This window comes from Prionailurus bengalensis, chromosome B2 (assembly GCF_016509475.1).
Source record: "Prionailurus bengalensis isolate Pbe53 chromosome B2, Fcat_Pben_1.1_paternal_pri, whole genome shotgun sequence".
NCBI classification, from domain to species: Eukaryota; Metazoa; Chordata; class Mammalia; order Carnivora; family Felidae; genus Prionailurus; species Prionailurus bengalensis.
The window spans coordinates 130371685-130386431 of record NC_057349.1 but is presented as its reverse complement, the minus strand read 5'-3'; the positions used below and the strand labels follow the sequence as shown (position 1 = coordinate 130386431).

General features: G+C 37.7%; 1 protein-coding gene across 6 annotated transcripts in view; it reads right to left on the bottom strand.

Annotated features, from left to right (window-relative positions):
- Positions 1-14747, bottom strand: part of UTRN (utrophin) — a 478053-nt gene that overhangs the window by 281787 nt on the left and 181519 nt on the right. For all 6 annotated transcript variants that reach the window (XM_043592533.1, XM_043592535.1, XM_043592534.1 and 3 more), the window contains exons 41-42: positions 4072-4222; positions 2636-2811 (exon numbers count right to left, since the gene is read on the bottom strand). In XM_043592533.1, coding sequence (XP_043448468.1) covers positions 2636-2811; positions 4072-4222 — 327 coding nt within the window. The remainder of the gene's footprint in view (positions 1-2635; positions 2812-4071; positions 4223-14747) is intronic.

The window sequence follows — 14747 nt, the reverse complement described above, 5'->3', positions numbered from 1 at the left end:
GGTCACAATCTCGCGGTCCGTGAGTTCGAGCCCCGCGTCAGGCTCTGGGCTGATGGCTCAGAGCCTGGAGCCTGTTTCTGATTCTGTGTCTCCCTCTCTCTCTGCCCCTCCCCCGTTCATGCTCTATCTCTCTCTGTCCCAAAAATAAATAAACGTTGAAAAAAAAATTAAAAAAAAAAAAAAGAAACCAGAAATAGAACTACCCTACAATCCAGCATTTGCACTATTATTTACCCAAAAGGATACAAAACAGATTCAAAGGGGTACAATGCACCCCAGTGTTTATAGTTGCGTTATCAACAGTAGCGAAGCTGTGGAAAGAGCCCAGATGTCCATCAACTGATGAATGGGTAAAGAAGATGTGGTATATAGATATGTACGTACACACACACACACACACACACACACACACACACACACACACACAGTGGAATATTACTTAGCCATCAAAAAGAATGAAATCTTTCCATTTGCAAGGACATGGATAGAGCTAAAGAGTATTATGCTAAGCAGAATAAGTCAGAGAAAGACAAATACCATATGATTTCACTCATGTGGAATTTAAGAAATAAAACAGATGAACATAGGGGAAAAAAGAAAAAAGAGAGAAAGACAACCCAAAAAACAGAGTCTTAACTATAGGGAGCAAACTGAGGGTCGTGGAGAGGGTTTGGGGGGGCTAAGTGGGTGATGGGCATTAAGGAGTGCACTTGCTGTGATGAGCACTGGGTGTTGCACGTAAGTGATGAATCACTAGATTCTACACCTGAAACTGATATTACACAGTATATTAATTGAGTGTAATTTAAATAAAAACATGAAAAAAAAATAATTCCATGCCCCATCACTGCTGCCTCTGTGACAACACAGTATCTCCTTAACAACATGCTTTTCAATCATACCATATCATTTGTCCTTTTGAATATTTTCTTCATCCTAATCTCTGAGTTCCTTAGAGGTTCAAAAGATATTGATCAAACCAATCAATCAATTACTGCCAAAACTCAGCAATAACATGCTTAGAGAATAAGTTTTCATTTCACTTACTATTGTAAAAACCAGATATTTTGAGTGTTTACTATGAACAGTTTGCCATATCCTTTTCACAAACACTGTCTCATTTAATCCTCATAACACTCCTCTGATAAGTTGTCACAGCTCTTATTTACAGAGGAGGAAACTTGGCCAAAGAGCTGTGGTCTTCCGGGATTTGTTCACGCACGGTATGTGAAAGCATAAATTCGTGCTATCACCAACTTTCTGTGAGACCTAGACAAACTACTTAACCTCTCCCCTCTCAGCCTCAGTTTCAAAAGCTATACAATGAGCCTAAGAGTCCTCTCAGAAGAGAGTTGAGAAGGTAAAATGAAACAATGTATGCCAGGTGCCAAAGTGGTCTCTACCACATGGCAATCTCTCAACCTAAAGGCAAAAACCATTATTTGCCTCTGACCGAAACACACAAAATAATAGATGATGTTATTTTATAAAAAGCAGCCATGGGCCAAATAGTCATAGCTCCATATTTTATGTTCTATTTTACACTATAAAACTGGACTTGATAAAACATTAGATTGGTCCATAACAAAACAATAGCTTATCACTAATATATCACCTACAAAATTAAAATTAGAAAAAAAAAAAATTGGGGGCTTTTCAATCCAAAACTACCATCAACCTAAAAAGAAGATCATCAGTGGGGTGAAATGTATTAAGCAAAGTACAAATCATCCATTAAATCTTGAGTGTCTCAAAAATAACTTCAAATAATTTTAAAGCAATATATAAAATAATTTGTAATGTTGAGTATTATATTCACTGGTAATCAAGCATTTTTGCAATCTGAAGACACACTAATAAAATCTGGGACATTGTAACATAATCTGACACAAGTCAGACAGTAATTCATTGTATTTATTATATTATGCAAATGAGGAACTATATTATTTACAAAGCACCAGCATATGTGGATGTAACACAGCCTTAGACATTAAGAACAACCAAGTAAGAGGGATTTCAGAGGAAGACCCCAAGTCCACATCAGGAAGTGAGTGAGTGAAATGTCTGACCCTGAACCCAGATCTTCAGTCTGCAAGTCCAAGGTATTCCTGACCTAGTTCAAGTACCTTCCACACAGTTGCCATATCATAATAAAATGTCAGAAATGAGAGGAATAAAGATATTTTTCATACATATCACATCTGAGTAGAAATGTGAGACTTTACAGGTAGCCTAAAAATACAGTAAGAGACAACATTCTAAAAATATAGAACATCACTGGGGCGCCTGGGTGGCTCAGTTGGCTGACCATCTGACTCTTGATTTCGGCTCAGGTCATAATCCCAGCATTGTGGGATCAAACCCGCATCGGGTTCCTCAACACTGAGCATGGAGCCTGCTTAGGATTCTCTCTCTTTCTCTCCCCCGTCTCTCTCCGTCACTCATGCTCTCTCTCTCTCTCTCTCTCTTAAATAAAAATATATATAGAACATCACAGCAGAGGTCTTAAATGTCACTACAACTCGTATCGTGATATCAGATAATAGAGGAATTTTGAACTCATCTAACTGTATCTTAAAAGGCTCTGCCAAAATATCTTTACCCCTGTGCCCTTGAGTTATCACCGCTATATCACCTTGGCCGCCGGTCCTTCACTTCAGCGAAGATCACACTCCAGCGCTGGTTTAAACCTGCCAGTTTGTCTTTCAAGAAGCTTCCATCTGTGGGGGAGAGTTTCTGTACAATCCCATCCCCAGTTCTGTTTAGGGCTGCAAAACTGGGCTGGTGGCTGCTGATTCCCTCTTCGAGTTCCTGTAACAGAGTATAACTCAAGATTAACTCCACAACTGAACTATGCAGTGAATCCACAAAGGTACTATGGCATCAGTTTAAGTGTTAAGAAAAACAAAGTCCTGGAAGAATATTTTATGTTCATGAAAAAGGCATTTTAAAGCACTTTACTGACATCTCAATGAACACGTGAAATGAAATCGATTTTTAAATCTAACCCATTCTCATGAGTGCCATCAAGCAAAATATACTGAAAGAGGATAGCCTAATAACATAAAATAAGCAACAGCTGTTTACACTGAAAGCACAAGCATCAGAAATCTGTTGCATTTCTATACACCAATAATGAATTATGTTTGAGTAAAGTAGATGGTTTGTCTTCCTTCAAATATGTGCTTGAAAGCATTTCTAAATACAATGTGTGTGTGTGTGTGTGTGTGTGTGTGTGTGTGTGTGTGTGTATACCTCCACATACCCTTATGTCCTACCATACGTAAGTAAATGTCAATGTGCATTTCACTGAGACACTGCTTCACGAGTCGGTAAATTTTTAAGCAATTAAAAAAGGATATTTTAAAGTCAAATGCGAGCACTTATCTATAACCCATAAAATAAGAAAAATGCATTAACATGTTTATGAAAGAAAAAGCATTTTCTAACTTCTCATGAGCCTTCTACATAAAGTATATTTTAAAGATTTAATAAAAGAATATATTTTAACAATGGTAAACTGAAATTCTGCTTGCTTTTGACTATTATTTTTAAAGACCCGTTATCAACAGAACTGACTTAACTATTGTGTTATATTTCCCAAGACTGCATTCGACTCACATGAGCAGCGGCCCTGACACAGCTCAAGAATAATTTACTTGTACGAAAATTATCAATGATACAAAGAAAAATAAGACGTCTACTGTTTAAGCACAGAAAACAGAGGTGAGGTATGCAGATATCTTTCTGTCCTTAATAAAGCCTTACGTACAAAATTAACAAATGTTTTGAATATAAAATTTTAAAAATAAAATTGTGTCTTACATTAACCACTAAAGAGCATCTTTTATTTGAATTTGTAAAGTCCTAATTAAAGACTGTAAATACCAATTTTTCTTAGACCTTTGAAAGTGGAAAGTAGAACTGGGACAAAAATTACAGGTTGACTATGTACTCCTGAAAAGCTAACATGATTTGCCCTTACTTTCCATATCAGTCTTAAATGTCCCATACTGAAAAAAATATGCCACCTTCTGAGCAGACCCGTATCCTCGGATGGAAAGCACTCACCTGCTGGTGCATCCTGGCTTTCTCCAAGTCCAGGCCACCATCGGGAGCAAAGGTTTCAGCCAGTAACTCTTCAGCCTCTGTTAGCCACTGTGTGAGGTCATTAAGGTCACAGTGGAACTGTCTCCATTCTTCCATGGCCCTATCAAAATAACTAGAGGACAAGAAACAAAATAGGTTTTCAAACTTTCCAGGACTGTCTAGAAGTAATTTTTCTTCTTTTTTTTTTTTTTTAATTTTTTTTTATTTAATGTTTTTATTTATTTTTGTGACAGAGACAGACAGAGCATGAGCAGGGGAGGGGCAGAGAGAGAGGGAGACACAGAATCAGAAGCAGGCTCCAGGCTCTGAGCTGTCAGCACAGAGCCAGATGCGGGGCTCGAACCCACAGACTGTGAGATCATGACCTGAGCCGAAGTCGGACGCTTAACCGACTGAGCCACCCAGGTGCCCCTAGAAATAATTTTTCTAAAGAGGCAATTGAAATCTCATTTAAATTGAAAGCCTCACAACAAGTGAATTCACAGCTCACCGCTCCCACAAGATCAGTTTTCACAAAGGACTACAGTTAAAGATTTCTCTTAGAGAAACATGCACCATACCAAGGGCAATCCTGCCCCTCTCTCTCTTAACATGTATGCACACATGCACACACACTAGGCAGCTTTTCAACTGAAAAGACAGACTGCTCCAGCTTGGAAAATCAAGGTTGATTAGCTGTAGCCATGCTAACCTACCCAACTTTAAACACTTAACATGTTAAATACCATGAAATGTAAAATATGACGAATCACTCTATTCTCTTAGGAAAAAAATATGATGTTTTACTCCCAGAACACTCAGTTCCTAGCTAGAACAAAACCCAAAAGGCCAAAACACTTCAAAATTTCCTTGCACTCCATTATCACTGTGTTATAGACTGCTTGTGTCCCCCCAAATTCATATGCTGAAGTTCTAGTTCCACAACGTGACTATATTTGGAGAAAGAGGGCCCTTAAGGAGGTAATTAAGGTTAAATGAGGTCGTAAGAGCGGAGCTCTAATCCCGTTAAGACTGGTGTCCTAATAGGAAGAGAAATAAGCACCAGAGATTGATCTTTCTCTCCTCTCTCTCTCTCTCTCCCTCACTCTTTCTCTCTCTCATTTTGCAACAGCACAAAGGAAAGGCCATGGAAGGACACAGTGAGAAGCTGACCATCCGCAAGCCAGGAAGAGAGGCCTCATTAAACGCTAACCCGGCTGGCACCTTGACCTTATACTTTCTGTCTCCAGAACTGAGAGAAATGTGTTTGTTGTTTAAGGCACCCCGTCTGTGGTATCTTATGATGGCAGCCCTAGCCAACTAATACACTCTGGGCAATGACTACTCTGGAGCGTCCCCTTCATTTGAACAGAATGGAAGTGTCTACAAAGCCCAGGTTAGTCAATGAGACACAGGGCTATCGAAATTCCTATTTAAACCTAACTTCTGGGGCACCTGGGTGGCTCAGTTGGTTGAGCGTCCAACTCCTGATTTTGGCTCAGGTCACGATCTCAGGATCGAGTCCCCAGTTGGGCTCTGCACTGAGCATGGAATCTGCTTGAGATTCATTCTCTCTCTCTCTCTCTCTCTCTCTCTCTCTCTCTCTGTCTCTTTCTTTCTCACCCCCCCTGCCTCTCCCCCTCTGCTCACCCTCTAAAATAATAAATAAGCAAATAGCTTCTTTAAAAGCAAGATAAAGTCACACTCCACTGCTTGTCATATTTGGAACACATAAAATAAGTACAAAAAGGAAAGCTTTGTTGGATTAGGATCTTAAATTTCCTTGTGCCTTTTTTTTAGAATAGTAGTGCTAGGAGAGATTTAGATGATATCCCTAAGATTTTAACAATATTAATAAAATTTTTACTTCGTGTAATAAAAAACTAATATTATTTTCAGAAAATAATAAAATGGTCCCTGGCATCACTAACTCCTAAATAAAGTTTATATTTTCTTTTTCCATGAAAATCATTTTGAAAACTCAGTTAATATCTGTTGAGTGTCCACAGGGAAGGAACATTCTATTAGGCACTACAAAAATAAGAACACTTCAAACAAACACTGTGAGAAGATACAGAGACAATCTTCACTACTTTTCACAAAACTATACAAAAACTAAATAACCAACATAGAATTCCAACTTTTCAGATGCTGCAATAACGAACAGAAAACATTGCTAAAAAGTCTTCCTCAAAGATCTGAACACCTGGAGTATATAAACATTACATTTGGTAAAGATCATTATCACTGCAAAAAGAACATAAATTCAAAATAAATCTAAGCAACATAGCTATGGATTAAATAGGAAAAAGTCAAAAGAAAGGGAGATGCATGCTCGGGAAGGTCTTGCAAAGCCATCACCTCCGCTCTAACCCAGCCAGCTCAGATGGAAAACAGCACAGTATTGTGAAAGGCTGTGAACTTCCAGAGAATTAGACTCGAAGTTCCAGCCTTACTGCATGCTTGGTTTAGATCTGAACTATAAACATATGAGTTTGCTAATCTCTAATATTTCAATGGCCTTGCCAACTTCCCCCAAAAGTCATCTCACCACCAATGTACCCTGTCTCTGCTAATGGTACCACCACCTACCTTAGGTCCTCAAGCCAAAGACTTGAGGCTCATTTTTTACTCCTCCCTCCTTCTACTCCAACATCCCACCAATCGCCACATTTTACTGACTCAACTATTTAATTCTCAAATTTTCCCTTAGTTTCCACTTCCATAGCTACTATCCTAATCAAGTTATCATCCTGTGACCAGCATAGACAGGTCTTCTAGCGCTCAGTCTTGTCCTCTACCAATGCATTCTGCAATCAGCAAACTGTCATTCCCTTGTTAAAATACTGCAATGGCTCCCTATTGTTCTCACAGTAAAATACAAACTACAGCTGACCCTTGAACAACACGGCTGAACTACACAGGTCCACATACACATGGACTTTTCCTATAAATACTGAAACGTTTTTCTCTTCCCTATAATTTTAATAACATTTTCTTTTTCCTAGCTTGCTTTATTATACAAATACAGTATATAATACATTAAACATACAAAACACATGCTAATAGACCATGTTATCAGTAAGGCTTTTGTCAACAGTAAGCATGTTATCATTAAGGCTCTGCCCAACAGTAAGGATCAGTAGTTAAGTTTTGGGGGAGTCAAAAGTTATATACAGATTTTCAGCTACATGAAGGGGGGGGGGGTCAGTGCTCCTACCTCCATATTGCTCAAGGGTCAACTGTACTTAACATGATACCCAAGGTCCTTCTAATATAGTCCCTTTTGGACTTTTTGGTTTCATCTCTCTGAGTTGTAACTCTGCTGGACTATTTCCATATCCTTAACAGCACAGCACTCTCTCTTTTTATCTATGACAGTTACAATGTTGTGTTCCTTCTATTCCTTCACCTAGGTAACTTCACAATCTCCAGGAAGACTTCCCAGATCCTTCAGGGTGCCTAGCAAGGCCTCTTGTATTGTCCCCATCACAGCACTATGCACTACTTAACAAGTGCTTGTCTATAGTTTTCTACTATATACATTTGGACCCCAGGAAAGAGACTATATATATTTAGTACATCTGCCTTATAATCTTTTATAACTACTTACACATAGCTGCATGTGCCTTGAATTAGTCAACATTCAATAAATATTGGTCAAACAGATGGTGCATGGATAGATGGATAGACAAGCACATAGAGGTAGGTGGCTGGGTGAAGTCATAAAATTGAATTTCGAAAACTTTTTAGACAATAGAAAAAGAATGATAAAATTAAGAAGGAAAACTGTTCCTTGTAGAAGATGGAATTCTGAGTAAGAATTAGAAACTAGGAAGGAAAAGAAAACAAAGTAAATTTTAATCTAGTTTGTGTGAAATGAATGAAGGAACCTTTTTTGAGCAACAAAGATAGGGTATAAAAAATTAGGCCATCCAGGGGCGCCTGGGTGGCGCAGTCGGTTAAGCGTCCGACTTCAGCAGGTCACGATCTTGCGGTCCGTGAGTTCGAGCCCCGCGTCGGGCTCTGGGCTGATGGCTCAGAGCCTGGAGCCTGTTTCCGATTCTGTGTCTCCCTCTCTCTCTGCCCCTCCCCCGTTCATGCTCTGTCTCTCTCTGTCCCAAAAATAAAATAAAATGTTGAAAAAAAAAATTAAAAAAAAAAAAATTAGGCCATCTGGATAACACTGTTAAAAACCTTCTAAATTCAAGGCGAAAGGTCTGAACTTTGTCCTTATACCAGTGAAAGCCACCAAAGGAAATACAGAGGATGAGTACCTGAGAAGACATTCTTAAGGGAGAAGATAACTTAAGGACCCAAAGATCCAAGATGAGAAGGAAGAAATAACTGGTTGACATAAAGGGAAGAAATTCTTCCAGGAAAAGGGAGCTCCATTATTTGTCTACGATGGTTGTAAAATTACTTATTTGGAAAAATATGAAACTAATACCATGCACCAGTGTAAAGTAGGCATAAGGGAGTTCTCAAAGTAAGATGATATATTTTCATGGTTTTTCTCTCACTTTTACTATAGGCCAACAAAATTTGAAAAGTTTGTGGAGTTTTTCCCATAGATTAGTTTTATCTCTATTTTTGTTTAAGCTATTTAAATTTAGTTAGTTAACATATAGTATAATAAATCAGAGAAAGACAAATAACATATGATTCCACTCATACATGGAATTAAAGAAACAAAACAGATAAACATAGGGGAAAGAAAAAAAGAGAGACAGAGGCAAACCATAAAATAGACTCATAACTACAGAGAACAAACTACTGAGGTTGAGGGGGGGTCGGGGGGAGTTGGGCAGGGGGATGGGCTAAATAGGTGATTGGTATTGATGAGGGCACTTGTTGTGATGAGCACCAGTTGTTTATGTAAGTGATGAATCACTCAATTCTACTCCTGAAAAAGTTTGAAAGTTTTATAGACCAAATGGCACAGGGAGCTGGTATAGATTAATGGACTTGGTGGTCACCCTCATGTGATTATGACTGATAACTGAAACCATGAAAGTACAGGATGTTTGCCATTGTCTTGATAGTTTACAAAAAAAAAAAAATAGAATAGAAAGAAATTCTCACTTAGTGCTTGTGAAAGGTGGATAAATGTGGATAGAGAAAAATAAACATTTAGGATAGATGACCAAAGTTGAAAGAGAAAAACAAAAATTAAGAATAAGAGGGGCACCTGGGTGGCTCAGTCGGCTGAGCATCCAACTGTGGCTCAGGTCATGATCTCACGGTTCATGAGTTCAAGCCTTGCGTCAGGTTTGCTGTTGTCAACACAGAGCCCACTTCAGATCTTATGTCCCCCCTCTCTCTGCCACTCCCCCGTGCGCACACACACTCTTTCCCTCAAAATTAAATAAATATTTAAAAATACCAAAAATAAGAACATAATGCATCCAAGTGCTGGGATGAATAATAGAGGTAACCTTTTAGCAAATATAATCAAGTTAACAAAGAAAACAAAATAATAAAAGTCGTGATAGATTACACTCTTCTAGAATAAAAAATATAGTTTGATGCCTAAACTTTTGAAACTTTCCAATGAATAAACTATTTTCTAAAAGGTAACATTTTTATAATCAAGAAAAATGGCAGAACTTCTGCCATCAGCATTACTAATCAACAATGTGCTTGAAGTTCTACCATATTAGCCAAATGCATATATGCAAACAGGAAACTTTTTTTAAAAAGAAGAGAAAATGATCATTATATACAATTGATGTGTCAATATACTACAAAGGTCAAGACAATCAAGTTCATACTCACACACGTATGCACACAGAGTGCAGAAGAAAGCTACCGCACACAAATTCGAAAATAACAAACAAGAAAAGCATAAGCCTGGATAATGGGAAGCAACCAAGTTGAACAGCAAAAAGAAAAAAATAATAATAATACATTTGATCTTAGCCAAAAGGCTGAGAAGTGATAAAAATAATAATAATAATAATAATAATAATAACAATAATAATGAAACTAGTTTAGGGGAACTCAGAAATATCATCAAGTGTAATACATTCACTTGATGAATGGGATCCCAAAATTAGAAGACAGCAAGAAGGGGACAGAAAATTATGTGAAGAAATAATAGCTGAAAGCATCCCTAACAATGGAAAGGAAACAGACATCCAGGTCCAGGAAAACACAGAGAGTCCCAAACAAGATATACCCACAAAAACAAATGATAAAGAGAGACTCTTAAAAGTTATAAGAGGGGCGCCTGGGTGGCGCAGTCGGTTAAGCGTCCAACTTCAGCCAGGTCACGATCTCGCGGTCCGGGAGTTCGAGCCCCGCATCAGGCTCTGGGCGGATGGCTCAGAGCCGGGAGCCTGTTTCCGATTCTGTGTCTCCCTCTCTCTCTGCCCCTCCCCTGTTCATGCTCTGTCTCTCTCTGTCCCAAAAATAAATAAATGTTGAAAAAAAAAATTTAAAAAAAAAAAGCTATAAGAAAAAGCAAACAGTTACATACAAGGGAAATCCATATGGCTATCAACTGATTTTTCCACAGAAACTTTGCTAGCCAGAAGCCAGTGGCATGATATATTCTAAATGCTAAAGGGAGAAAGTCTACAATCAAGAATACTCTACCCAGCACAGTTATTATTCAGAATTGAAGGAGAGAAAGAGTTTCTCAAACAAAGTTAAAGGAGTTCCTCATCATTCTCCAGTTGGAAAAAAATGGCCACAACCAGAAAAGTAAGAAAATTATGGGGGGAAAAAAGTCACTAGTACAAACAAACATATAGTAAAGACCTAAATGTGAGACCTGAATCCATAAAACTCCCAGAAGTAACATAGGAAGTAACCTCCTAGACACTGGCCTTAGCAACATATTTATTGATATGTCTCCTCAGGCAAGACAAAAAATAAAAAAGCTAAAATATCCTACTGGAACTATACCAAAATAAAAGGTTTTTGCATAGCAAAGAAAACCATCAACAAAACAAAAAAAACAACCCAGTGAATGGGCAAAAATATTTGTAAATGATACATCCAATAAGGGGTTATTATCTAAAATATGTAAAGAACTTATACAACTCAACCCAAAACAACAAATAATCCAATTAAAATGGAGAAGACCTGGGGTACTTGGATGGCTGAGTCAGTTAAGTGCCCGACTTCAGCTCAGGTCATGATCCTCACGGTCCATGGGTTCGAGCCCCACATTGGGCTCTATGTTGACAGCTTAGAGTTTGGAGCCTGCTTTGGATTCTGTATCTGTCTCTCTGCCCTTCCCCCACTCATGTTCTGTCTCTGTCTGTCTCTCTCAAAAAATAAATAAACATTTAAAAAAATGTGTTTTTAAATGGAGAGGACACGCATAGACATTGTTCCAAAGAAGACATACAGAGGGCCAACAGATACATGAAATATTGTTCTATATCACTAGCAGGAAAATGCAAATCAAAACCACAAGAGATATCATCTCATACCTGTCAGAATGCCTAATACCAAAAAGACAAGATATAACAAGTGTTGGAAAGAATGCGGACAGAAGGAAACCCTCATACACTATTGGTGAGAATGTAAATTGGTGCAGCTATGGAGTACGGAGGTTCCTCAAAATGTAAAAACATAAATACTATAGGATCCAGGAATTCCACTACTGGATATTTACCCGAAAGAAATGAAAACACTAATTTGAAAAGACATACGCATGCCTATGTTCGTTGCAGCATGATTTATAATAGCCAAGATATGGTAGCAACATAGATGACCATCAAGAGATGACTAAAGAAGATGTGGTATATGTACAATAGAATATCACTCAGCCTTAAAAAGAAAATGGGATCTTGCCACCTGCAACAACACAAAGGGACCCAGAGGGTATTATGTTAAGTGAAATAGGTCAGGCAGAGAAAGAAAACACCACATGATTTGACATATATGTGGAATCCGAAAAACAAAACAACAGAAACAGATTCATAAATACAGAGAACAAACTAGTGGCTATTGGGAGTGGAGGGGGTAGGAGTAGTGATGGGCAAAATAGGTGAAGGGAATTAAAAAGAATAAACTTCCAGTTATAAAATAAGTAAGTCATGGATATGAAAAGTACAGCATAGGGAACATAGTCAATAATACTGTAATAATGTTCCATGGTGCCAGACGGTGACTATACCTATTGTGGTGAGCATTAAATAAGGTACAGAATTGTCAAATCACTATGTTATACACCTGAAACTGATACAATATTATAGGTCAACCAGACTTCAATAATTAAAAGAAAAACAAGAAAGGAAGTAAAACACTAAACTGCTTAATAACAGTCCTGGGGAGAAAGGTATCAACAAACCTTCAAAACTTTACTGAGGAGATAGAGAAGAGCCCAAATCCTGAGAGAAAAAAACTACATTTCAAATTAATCTTTTTTTTTTCAGAAACTGATTGAAATTACTAAAATTTTACCAGAAAAAAAATATATAGAAAAAAGAAAGATGAATTTAAAGTTAAGAAAAATTAGAGATGGGGCGCCGGGGTGGTTCAGTCGGTTGAGCGTCCAACTTCAGCTCAGGTCATGATCTCACGGTCTGTGAGTTCGAGCCCCGCGTCGGGCTCTGTGCTGACAGCTCAGAGCCTGGAGCCTGCTTCGGATTCTGTGTCTCCCCCTCTCTCTACCCCTCCCCTGCTCATGCTCTGTCTCTCTCTGTGTCAAAAATAAATAAAAACATTAAAAAAAAATTTTTTTTTTTTAATTAGAGAAAATACATTTTCTGGATATACTCAATGAAAAAAATTTTCTGGACATACTGGATAAAAAAATTTTCTGGATATACTGGGAATTATTTTTCTGGATGTACTAGATGAAAATATTTTATAATGCTTTATTTTTTAATTTTTTTTTAATGTTTGTTTATTTTTGACAGAGAGAGAGAGAGAGTGAGGGGCAGGGAGGGGCAAAGAGAGAAGGAGACACAGAATCCAAAGCAGGCTCCAGGCTCTGAACTGTCAGCACAGAGCCCAACGCAGGGCTCGAACTCACGAACCATGAGATCATGACCTGAGCCAAAATCGAACACTTAACTGACTGAGCCACCCAGGCGCCCCTATAATGCTTTAAAAATGAAAGTATTATGGTATCAGCCTAAAAACTGACAGTGCAACAAAGCAAAATTAGAAAAATTAAATAAGGGGCATCTGGGTAGCTCAGTCAGTTAGGCGTCCAACTCTTGATTCTGACTCAGGTCATGATCTTACTGTTCGTGGGTTTGAGGCCCACATCAAGCTCCACCCCAGCAGAGCAGAGTCTACTTGGGATTCTCTCTCTCCCCCGCTCTCTCTGTCCCTCCCCTGCTCTCTCACTCTCCTTCTCTCTCTCTCTCAAAAATAAATAAATAAGCTTTTAAGAAAAAGAAAAGTTAAACAAAAATGAGCTGTGGGAATACATTTAAAATTTATGATAAAGGAAGTACCACTAATAATAAGGAAGAGCTAAAATATTCTACAAAAAGTGTTGGAAAAAAAAGTTTGTTTAAAAAAATAAAGCAAAATAAAGTAGATTAGTGTTTTTTAAACCAAACTGCACAAGAAAAACAAGGTGAGCAGTGTTTAAAAGCTAGAGATGCATGGGCTCTACTCTTGCTACTGAAGAGACAGGGGACAGAACCACGAATCTGGAGGCTTAACCCAAAATACATACCATAATAAAATTTAGATGGGTTATTCAATGTAAACTTTATAAAATAAAATTGTTTTTAAAATATACATTAATATTTAACTAATCTTACAATTCAAAGGTAACTTATATGCATATAAATATAATGAAATCACAGAGAAAAAGACTTATAAGATGTGATTATATAAAATTAGAATTTCCATGTGTCAAAAAACACCATTAAGAAAATTAAAGGGCCCAGGTAAAGCTGTGAATAGTGAAGCAATGAAAAAATATCAATGATTAATATCCTTAACGTGGATAAAAGCTTTTGCAAGTTAATAAGTAAACAGTAACATCATGATAGAAAAACAAGCAAAGAACATGACCTAACAATTGACAGAAGAAATAATACTGGGGCCAGTAAATATATCTAAGAATATTGAAATCTCATTGATAACCAAAGAAATGAAGATAGGAAAATAAAATCAAGATGCAATCTACCACTACACAATTATCAAAAGTCTAAAGAACAAGGTGGTTCAGTCAGTTAAGCGTCCGATTTTTTATTTCAGTTCAGGTCATAATCTCAGTTTGTGAGTTTGAGCCCACATCAGGCTGCATTGGCAGCAAGGAGCCTGCTTGGGATTCTCTGTCTCCTGTCTCCCTCTCTCTCTCTCTGCCTCTACACCCCCCACACATACTCATGCTCATGCTCATGCTCTCTCTCTCGCTCGCTCTCTCTCTCTCAAAAAAAAACACAAACTTAAAAAGTCTAAAAAACAAAAACAAAAACGACAGCCTGTCAATATTGACAAGGTTCAGTCAGAACCCTTTTACACATACTGTTGACAGGCATATGGCATGGGACAACCAATTTCCTGATGCAATCTAGAGCCTTAAAAAGTTATTGTGTTTTAACAAATTAATCTTCATCTAATAAATCGAATTAGGTAGAAGTATGCATAAAGATGCATGTAAAAGAATATTCTCTAAATGTACAGAGATTATTCTAAAAATCCATACAAAGGACTACACCCAAAGCCTGTCA